Source organism: Halichoeres trimaculatus, unplaced genomic scaffold (genome assembly GCF_033239565.1).
Source record: "Halichoeres trimaculatus isolate MK-OKI-2021-1 unplaced genomic scaffold, fHalTri1.1 fHalTri1_scaffold_1, whole genome shotgun sequence".
Taxonomy (NCBI): domain Eukaryota; kingdom Metazoa; phylum Chordata; class Actinopteri; order Labriformes; family Labridae; genus Halichoeres; species Halichoeres trimaculatus.
The window spans coordinates 39,698,088-39,709,064 of NW_027437179.1; the positions used below are offsets into that span (position 1 = coordinate 39,698,088).

A 10,977-nucleotide genomic window follows, 5' to 3' on the forward strand; every position below is an offset into this window, starting at 1 on the left:
AAGACAGTTATAGCACCACCTACAGGCCTGGCATGCTTACTACAGCTTTTTTCAGTCCCTCTACGTTTCGGTGTTATATAGTCAGATATTTTTCGCTGCATTTTAGCGTTTTCAGATTAAATGTGGTCGTATAAACAGGGCCTTAGAGTCAGGAAATAATGACAGTTAGCCTGAGGGGCTGCTGGACCCCAACCAGCTCTGACAGAGAAGTGGAGCAACATCCCTGTCCTGCAATCCAGACACACCAGCAGAGCTGTAGAGAGCATTTCTAAGCTCCTGATCTCTGCAAAGTCACTTCCACCTGAAGAGGATGTGGGAACAGCAACAGTGTTCAAAGCTGTGACATTTGGCTGATTTATGTTTAAAGATGAGTTGAGACAAAGGAGAGCTGAATGAGGTAAGGAAATCAACATAAATATGGCTAAAGTGTCAATAACTGTGTAAAATTATCGCCAATTGTGTTTTACTCACATAAACCAAACTTTGACTTAGATGAGGTTGTGCATCTACAAACAAGCCCTTAATGAACTCAAACCCAGGCATCGAATAAACACAATGAGAAAAAAATTTAAAGAAATCCAAACTTTACTAAACAAAAAGTCATAAACAAGTAAAAAAATAACCAAACCTTGCAGAGAATTGTCGGCTGCTTCAAATTGGGATTGACTGATTTCTGATATGATCGTGTCTCTTATTTTTAACCTGCTGTCAGACGTATGAACAGCAAAACGAGATAACATACAAAGAAAAACAAACAGCTCACAGAGTTCCCAGCAGGCTGCAACAAAAGTCTCATAACACCTACACATTCACTTCAACGTCTCCTAAACTCAGATATGCAGTGTTTCTCTCAAGTACAGTACTCAGAGTAGGCAATACAAATATCCTGAATGAACATTTTAAATGTTAATGTCTATAAAAATGTAAAAAGTTTCTCTAAAAAAAACAGAAAACTTCTACAAGATCAGGATTAAATCCACCAAACTGACAAACTCTAAACTTTTTACAAACATCTAACGCTGGTGTAACTCTGTTACTGATGGTTTGTAAAGTCCTGGATTTAAAGCTCCTGTGAGGAGTTTTTAGCTTGTTCTGAAACTGATGGATATTGAAGTTGGTTATGCTTTGTGACATACAAACAAAAAAAATGATCATCATACAGGAAACAGAATTCTCAGGCAGTCATTTCTAAAGTCTGAAAACTCAAACACGATGCAGACGATTCACCGGTTTGCTCATGAATTGAGCTGATTGTTGGAATTTTTACTTACGAGTCAGTTTAGAAATGTCAGCAACGTTAAATTAATATCTGTATTACATGTCGGTCATTGGCTAACCTGTTAGCTAGTTATCAGAACAGGCTGGTAACTGAGGGAAGAGTATTGATAAGACTCAATTCATCCAAATGCTATCATTGATTATGCTTATTGATCCAATTCTTTATCAATTCTCTCATAATTTCCTCCTGTGAATTTTGTCTGTATAAAAAGTAGCTTTACAGGTTTTCTATGTCAACAGCATTTGATTGAAGTTACACTGTGAGTGAATTAATATTAAATTAGTAACTGGATTTGGATATCTCTGGACGTAAATATATAAAAATAAGTAAAAGTTGCACGTCATGTGACATTAGTGCTCAGTTTTGTTGTATGTTATTGACTGAAGAAGGCCATCTAGTGTCTTTGAGTGGTTCTAGCAATCGTTTAAGTTGTTTGGAACCTTGCTGTAGTTATGAAGCCAGCCATGAGCCTTTTCTTTCATTTGAGATTTAGAGTCTCAGTATGGTCTACAAAGACTAATTGTGAAATGTTTCTGTGATGAAAGTTGATATTCTGTTGTAAACTTAAGTTTTACCGATGTATGCTAACCGCTGGCATATATCGTTTTTGGTAAATGAGGAGATTTATACCGTGTTGAATGTAATGAATAGGAATCTGGTGTTAAATAGTAATGTACTTTTCTTTGTTTCCTCAGTTCTTCAGTAAACCTTCAAGCAGAAAATCCTGAATCATTTTTCTTGGAAAATGTTAACTAACTGCTAAGCTAAGATAGTTAGTCGATGTAAGGTCCAATAGCTCCGGTGTAATGCAAAGAATCCATAAGGTAATCATTAAGCACAAAGGCTAACTACTAGGGATGTCCCGATACAGATTTTTTGACGTCAGATCCGATCTGATTTTTTCATGATATGTTTTGCTGATACCGATATTTTACTATCATTGCTTTCCAAAGAGAAGTAGTCCCACACAGCGGACATGTTCGCAGCACGGCTTGATTTACAGCAGCTGTAAAGCGAGACGGTGCTGAAAACACGTGAAAATGGATCGGACTGGCTCACCTAGAGAAATCCTATGATCCTCCAAAAATAGTAAAAAATAGCACCGATATTGATCCATTTATTGAATCGGGACATCCCTGCTAACGATATCGATGGATCGCAACATTTCTTATTGATTCTTAACAGGAACTGGTTTTCGATACCCACCCCCAGTGATAACTAGGTTGTTAAAAAAATATATATATATATATCAACCCTATGTTTTACTATTTAAAACCACAGGTTGATATTTCTTAACAGAAAGAAACTTTTAGAAAAAAATCAGCAAAGAAATCTGAGTTACAACTTTGTCCACAGGGGGCGCCAAACTGGGGCAAGTTCCTCACAGGAGCTTTAAAGGATATTACTTTAACTTGTGACAACTTGGGTTTTGTTTTGGTAGTTTTTCATAATTTCATCAGTTATAATGTTTTCATCAAGTGGAATAAGAGGTCACATGTCCTAGAAGAGATCTGATTGGTCGAAGCAAACCTGTCGTAGTTTCATTGTTATAACTGACAGAAAAAATGATCAAACTACAAAAACAAGACCCACGTTGTAAAAATCTGAAACAGTCATTGTGAAAAACGCAGTTCTGCTCCTCAGCACGGCGTCCCGAGAGCTGCTGTCGAGTCTTTCGCTCTCTCCAGACAAACCGCTGGTTCTGTCGCCAACACGCTCTTCACCTCCTCTTTGCTGGAGGGAGTCAGGGAGGACGGGGTGGGGGATGTGGGTGAGGAAGGGTTGGAGGTGGCTGTGGTTGACGCAGACGAGGATGAGGAGGAGTTTCCGTCGGGGAGGCACTCTTCACAGCAGCAGCAGCAGCAGTCCATGAAGGCCTGGCCCAGCGAGCGGCACAGGAACAGCAGCAACACCGGCGTCAACGAGCACCGCATGAACAGCAGGAACTGACCAATCAGACTCAGCGCTGGCAGAACCAGAGCCGGGAGCGCCGCGGACACGTGGGCGGAGATGTACGCCAGCGTGATGTTGCAGATGCTCTCTGGGAGGTTGCACGTGACGTACAGGATGGTGAGCGCCATGACAGTGGAGCGCAGACGCTGCTCCCTCACGTGCTGCTTTTTCTTTGTGGAGGAAGCAGAAGAAGAAGAGGAGGAGGAGCATCTGCTGGTCACTTTTTCAGCGGCAGGTTTCTGTGGCACACGTTGGGCTAACACCTGCCGCGTCACCAGGTCGCAGGCCAGAGTGAAGAGCAGAGGCAGACACAGGTAGCAGCCGAAGATCCACCACATGCGCGCCTCGTGGTAGGTCAGCACCAGGGAGTAGATGCTCTCTGGGAGCTCCACAGACGGCTCCCGCACACACACGTCCACCTTAAATGACTCAGTCCGTGCTCTTAAGGCGGCCATTAGAGATCCCGCCGGCTGACTCTGGTGCAGGCCGGAGGAGAGCGACTTCAGATTGACGGGCTCCTGAACCAGCTGCCACAGGAGGAGCTCAGGAGCCGCCAGCACCAGGGAGCCCACCCAGATCACAGAGAGCTTGGAGAGGATGGACTGGCAGGGCTCCACTTTGGGCGTCTGGAGGGGCGCGGGGCCGGTGGCTGCGTGGAAGCGATCGATACTGAGAGCACAGAGGCTGAACGTGGCCACGCCGAGAGAGGTCACCTGGGAGGAAGACAACAGGAAGGAAAACTCAGAAATAGAGCAAGGATCAAGTCACATTTAACTGAAAAATCACCAAAAAGATGTTGTATTTTAAGATTTTACAAGCCAAAGATAAGGTCTGAATTTCTTATGAGTTGATAAAAATCTGACAATGCAATATGAAGACATTTTTCTGAATTCTCCTGCTGTGTTGGCGTCAAGGCGTCAAAGGTTAGATGCTGTTGTTGGTTGCAAAAACTACCACAAATGTCTTTATCTTGTCCCATCATTGGAGGAATGAATGAAAACAGTGCTTGTTTTATCAATTAATTTTTATTCTTTTCGTCACTTCTTTTCTTCAGTTTTGAGAGTCTAATCACTTCTTGACTCTACCTACCCGCATATTTCACCATCCACGAAAAAAATGCACAAGAACGGCAGCTGTCAATCATCGTTAAACGTGACGTAAAGCCTCGTTTTTAACCTTGTATAACTAATGAAAACAAAACTTTTCAGAACAAAGAGGACTTGAATACAAGGCAGCCAAATGATATCTTCAAATCACCACAACAGTCAGACGTGAAAAACATTTCTACCAGGTGTGTTAATTTTTTAAAGTTTGACCACAGCCCATCTGGAATGACTGGGGAGATGGATTTTTTAACCTATACTGCAGCCAGCCACCAGGGGGAGCAGTTTTTGTGGCGACCTCACTTCGAGCCGAGCAAGATGACGTCCGTTTTTTTACAGCCTATACCCTCAGAAGCAGTTTACACGACAACGGTTTTAGGGTGAAATGCAAAAGTGTTGTTGCGTTTCAGCCTCGTGTCCACATGGAAACAGCATTTCAGTCGACCTAAAATGCAAACTTTTGAAAACAGCCTCCAGAGTGGGATTTTTCTGTAACGCTGCCGACACCATTGCCATGTAAACAGTAAGCTGACGTTTTCAGTGGGAACGCTGACGTCATGCTCCATTTTGCACATACAACAGTCCAACAGTACTGTTGTTATGATCGTCGTGATCTACCATGTTGTTCTTGTGCTGCTCAATCTGTGACTGTCTCGAACAAAATGCGCATCTCTTACTCTACTTCTGCTCTTAGCATTCACCAATACACCAGATTATTATCTCAACTCTACTTCAGTGGAGATTAGGGGTGCACCGATCACAATTTTCTGGCCGATCACCAATGTTTTAAAAGCCTGACCTGCCAAATCCAATTTTGGCTGTTATCGATTTTTATTTTTTATTTTATTATAACTGACAGCATGTTCCAATCTTATTGTATTGAAAACCATGGAACATTACCTTTGAAACAATAAAATAAAAGCACCAAAGGCTGGCCGATCGATCGGTGCATGTCTAGTGGAGATCTGCCAAAAGCTGCTTCTGGACAAGACAGATGAAGCGCCAACTACAGGCCTGGCATGCTTACTACAGCGTTTTCAGTTCAGGCTGCAGACTCCTGATTCAGGCTCAATTCATGATGCCAACAAAAGTAAAAACATTGCTTTAAAGATGCTGTGAGGACTTTTCCCATGAGCACCATCACCCACTGTCATACAGACGTGACTCTTGCAGAGGCGTGCATTTGTTTTGGAGAGCAGATCTTCTTTTTTTCACTACTTTTCTTTGTCCAAGACTTTTGTCATAAAAAGCTTAACTTGTGTTGTAGCCCGTGCTCCTGTTTAACTTTCTTCTGCTCTGACATCCTTTTTATTTTTGACAGTCCTGCTCCAGTGTCCAGCATTACTACAACTAAGAAATAGTGTTGAGAAATAACCTATATCATTTCAAATTGTGGATTACAATCAGGCATAAATCTATCTATCTAGTCCCTTTAACAACATCGTTGAAATTTATAATGACTGAAAAATAATCAGGATACAGTTTGCAAAACCTTTATCTATTCCTATGTTTGCTACCCGCTTCATCGCTTATTTTCTTTACACCCCGCTCACTGTTTGCTCTTGAGTGACTTTAATTCAAACCCTCCGACACAGCTTAATCTAATTAAACATGACTATTTACTGAGATAACAGATCTCCATCCAGGATTACCCTGCAGTTTGTCCTTCGTACTTTCTTCCTTTTATTATTCCTCACCGGTGTTTCTTTCCTGACGTGACCTGTTAGCACAAGTGAGACCTCCGACAGGCCCAGACTTCCTGCAGACGGTCTCCAATGAGCACAGGAAGGTGTTTTGTTGTTAAAGAACAGATTTACTGCTTTTCTTTGCCTTGTTACGCTGGCCTGTAGGGAAATTAGCCAAAACTACAGTAATAAGGCCACGGTTGTAACATCTTTAGAATACAGAAACGGGAAATAAAAGGAGCCCCAGAGGGAAAAAGAAAGCCATTATGTTGTTTAACAGCTTTAAGTCTGCAGAGCGGGGACAGTTATTGGTGCCTCGTGCACATTAACGTCTTTATTTTGGGCCAGAAACACGGACGATCATCACAGAGACGTGTCCTCCCTCTGAGGGCTCTTAATGACCTCAAAAAGCAAAGACACAACTCAAGATAATTAACAGAGGGGTCTGATTAGCATGAAAATAGTTGAACTAACAGAGCAGAGGGGCAGCTGGCAGCCTGACCTGCTTTCAACACCACACACACAGAATCTGCTAAAAAGCACTTTAGAAAACGTTAAGTAATTAGCAAGAAATTAATTCATTGATTAGCATGAAAAAAGGTGAGCAGCGCAGAAAGAAGGAGGCCAGCGGGCTGACCCTGTTAAAGACGGATTCATACAAGCTGTTATTACCAAAGACTCAAACTCTACTTCAGGGACTAAAAGCTCTGTGGGCGGACTGAGCGGGTTTAGAGACAAAAAACAAGGTTTCAACAGGCCAGCAGAGTCCATAATGAAAGAAGAGACTGATGGAGCCTCTGAGAAAACAACAATGAGAAACCAAAAGGCTGAGAGAGCTCCACACCATCGCTCTGTGAGGGTAATTAACCCTCAAATGAAGCTGAAGACTGCACAAGACTTTAACTAACATGGTGACAGGTTGGAGCATCTTTGTGTGAGTTAGTCAGATTTATGAGACAAATCAAGAACACAACAACCTTATTCAGTATTACTTCTAACTGAAAAGCCAACGTGTTTACAAAAACAGACAAAAAGTGAGTTATAAATGGCTTCAGGCTAAGTTTCATGCAAATATCACATTAACTAACTTTTTATAGAGCAAAGGTTTGGGGATTAAAATTGACATAAAAAATTCTAATTTCTGGATTGTCTTCTGAATCCGTTATCAATTTGGTCAAAATTTCAGAAAATGGTGAATAACGTCAGTTTGTTTCCAATCAGTTCTCAGAAGCCAAGAAGGGACGTTTTGCTTTGAACACTACCGAGTTGTTCGCTGTCAAAGAGGAAATTGGAACAGATGATAAAAAGTTTAAGGAAGCTGGAATGGAAAAACTTGTATTTGAAGCTGATCAGTTTGTTTTGAAAATGGCTGTTTAGCATGGGTCGTAAATATTTCAATAGTTGTTTATTTATTAATTAATTGAGAATTGCAATTGAACTGAACTTTCCATCCAGAGATAATATTTTAACGTATGATAACTGTCCCCTCAAGTAGGGATTGGTACCTTTTACATTTGAAACGATACAGTACCGATGCCCGGTACCTGGCAATCAGTACTGGTACTCAACGGTACCAAATTTCTGTATTTTTTTGTGTTTTTGTGGTAAAAAATATCCATTTGTTTGATGATATATATTTTCTTCAATTTAACATATTTATTCTTCAATACATAACCTTATAATGCTGTGTTCATGTCCAGCATGGAAAATCGCCTACTCTTCCACTCCCTCACAGTCACAAGGATGTATTTAGGTACCTAAACATGGTACCTTTTGAATTTTCATGAATCGGTACCCGGTACTTTTGATAGAATTCGGGCGGTATCTATAAAAGTACCTAATTCAGTACCCATTCCTATATATATATCAGAGTTTTTCACTTGAACACATTTTTTTCGCATTGAATAAACTTAAAATGATGTGTTCATGTCCAGCATGGAAAATTGCCTACTCTTCTACTCTCGCAGTCACAAGGATGTGTTTAGGTACCAAAACATGGTACCCTTTGACTTTATATAAATCGGTACTGGGTACTACAGTCAGAATTATGTTCATACTTCCCTAATATTCAACATTTTTATATATTGCTCTTAGCTGTTTGTTTATTTGCTTCATTTTGTGTTGCTACTTTTTTAGGATGTACAACAATGTCATTTTATAGAGACATTTTGAATCATTAATAGAAATTTTAAAAAAGAAAATTTAAGAAAGAAAAAAACAAGGTTGGAATCTAAAATCTTGCCTTTGGTGCTTAATCAGTTTGTTTTGAAAATAGATGTTTAGCATGGGTGCTAAATGTTTGAATAGTTTTTCATCAATTAATTGAGCACTGCAAGTGAATTTCTTGACTCCCGTGCATGCATATTGAACTGATCTATCCAGGGATGATAATTTAACCAATACATTAGTTTCCTCTGAAGACTGGAGAGGGACCTTGAGCATTTACAAAAGGTAAAGTATTGCATTTCCTACATTTATTACATAAGACATGGAATATTTAGACCATATTTGTTGTGATATTAACGTATAACAGCTCGTAAAGATCAGATATCCAGTGTCTCAATATTATTAGAATATTCCCCAAGATCAATTTAAAAAGGACTTAAAAATACACTAATGTTAAACTTGTGAAAAGTATAATCACTTAATACTTGGACAACATAATCACATTTTTAAGTATCCGATAGGAAATGAGGAACTTATCAATGTTATTGTTGTTAAGATGCGCCCCATGCCAGAATTATCTCCAGTTTTCTCAGGAAATTAATGTATCTTTCATTGCTGACACTAAGCTTTAGTTTTCTTCACTCTGCATTTGTAACTCAACATCTCAGTCCCTCATATCGTCCCCTCTGTGCGTCATTGTTCAGTCTTGAAGGCTGAAGAACTGTCCCTTCATGTGGGGCCCAGCCAGCCTCCCCTGTGGTTCAGAACAGACAGCTGAAGAGGCCAAACAGACCATAACAGCACGTTTGTTGAGAGTAAAGACTGCTCTGAGTCTGAAGCCGAACAGAAACCAAGACACAAGCAGTCCATTCATCACAGAGCTGAATGTGTCTGTATCAAACTGGAAAACGTCAACAGTGAGTTTAACATGAGCGTAAACTCTGGTGACCGATAATTCATCAACACATTAAGTGGTTTGTTGTAACTGTTTGACTTCTCTGTCTGCAAGATGTTTGAGATGATAAATAGAAACACTTCAGGCGTTTCAGCTCAGTGGTTGGTCCTCTTTTCTCCTCCTTTTTTTCTACAGTGCATTACACTAACCAAATTAAACTGATTAAGTGTTATTTAACCAATATCAATCAATAAATCATTCTTTGGTTGAAGCATCTTGAGTGAAAGGGAATTAAAGTCTATTTCTCTTTTATTACTAGAAATTAGTCGCCACTGAACAAAACAAGACATTTAAAAACATCATGTTTGATATTTATTAGATGGAAACAGTGAAATATCTTTTTGTTTTTGTTTGTTTGTAGTTTTAGTTTGATTCATACTAAGTTTTAGCTTTGTAGTCAAAATAAAATCCAGGAGACCCCACATTACCTGAAAAAAGGTTAATAAATAATTAATTACACCAACTTAAATAAAAGTCCTTGGGTAAATGAAAATGAACTGACCGAAATGTTAAATGTTGTATTGGGTGTTGACCAGAACTTGAACCAGTATCAAATTAAAGCTAAATTTAAAGTCTGGATTTATTTAACATAATCTAATATGACTTTTATACCTCCTTTTTGGGTATTTACTGTTCTTAACCAGCCTTTTTCTTTTTTTTGACACTAAAGTTGTAGATTTCTAAGGTATTTTTCAAGAAACAAGAGTATGAATATACATTCAAAACAAATACTTAAACATTTGCATACCCTTTAAACTTTTTTTAAACAAGCTATTTCGATAAGGGTGAAAAGGAAAACAAAAAAAGAAAAATAAAAGTATAAATAAATACAAAAAAAAGGAAACAAAAGAAAAATAACCGTTTAAAAACTTTGCCCAGGATTTCAACTTTCCCGCCTTACCTCCAGATAAGGCACGAGCCTACATGACAGGTCTCCTAGCAACCTCTTCAAGGTGAGCTCGTGGAAGACGACCACGGGAAGGCAGAAGAAGAGCACGAGGAAGTCCCAGAAAGCCAGGCCGGCCAGGATGCAGTTCCACGCGCTCTTCAGGTAGAAGTTATGCCACACTATACACATGAGCGCGAGGTTTCCAACGATACCTGCGGCGAAAAGCACGAGCGCGAGGAGCATGACTGCGTACGCCCAGTAGGACCCGTCGGTCACCGGGAACAGTGGGTTCAGAAGCCCCGACGAGGAGTTACCCTGCCGGGTGGAGGCGTGCCGATCGACCCGGGGTGTAGTGAAGTACCCGCTCGGATCGTCTAACCGCCGCGGGTGCCCGTGGCTGCCCGGTGGGTGTGGATCTCTTCCATCCTTGGCTCCCCGGGCCACTCTCTTCAGGTTAAGAACTTTAAAACTTTCGACCCGGTCCAGAGAAGTCCTTTCCTTTGTCCCCAGTGACCCAGCATCCCCCGCCCGATCAGACCCTGATAGCTCCGAGGCTGCCTGGAGGTGACGGAGCTCCACAGTCCGCAGAAAGAGAAGCAAAAGACACAAAACCGGACTCATTTTTACCGCTGAACGAGCTGTTCCGTGTTATCTGTCTCTATCACCGACATGTGCCGACACAAACATCCGACTCCTGATCCAAAACCGTCCATAAACTACTTCATCGGCAGGTCCCACCGCCGTCTGGTCCTGATGGAGAAGTTTGGAGTCCGCACTTGTTGTTCACCCAAAGTCTATTCATCACTTTCAATGGAGGGAATACAATAGAGGGTGACTTCCGGTCATAATTTCAAAATAAAATAGAAAGCGGAACACGGAATAGTTGGACTTAAATCCCAGAAATCTGGACTACTTTCGTTTTTTTGTTTCCAAAACTGGTTTGAAAC

The 10,977-nt window shown here is 40.7% G+C and overlaps 1 protein-coding gene across 1 annotated transcript; it reads right to left on the minus strand.

The window, feature by feature from the left end:
- Positions 1 to 567: 567 nt before the first annotated feature.
- Positions 568 to 10,847, minus strand: gpr37l1a (G protein-coupled receptor 37 like 1a). Its single transcript, XM_074673769.1, has 2 exons — positions 10,043 to 10,847; positions 568 to 3,945 (listed from the first exon to the last, which is right to left on the minus strand). Exons 1-2 carry the CDS (start codon positions 10,649 to 10,651, stop codon positions 2,920 to 2,922), a joined length of 1,635 nt encoding a protein of 544 aa, XP_074529870.1. The 5' UTR covers positions 10,652 to 10,847; the 3' UTR covers positions 568 to 2,919.
- Positions 10,848 to 10,977: the final 130 nt, after the last annotated feature.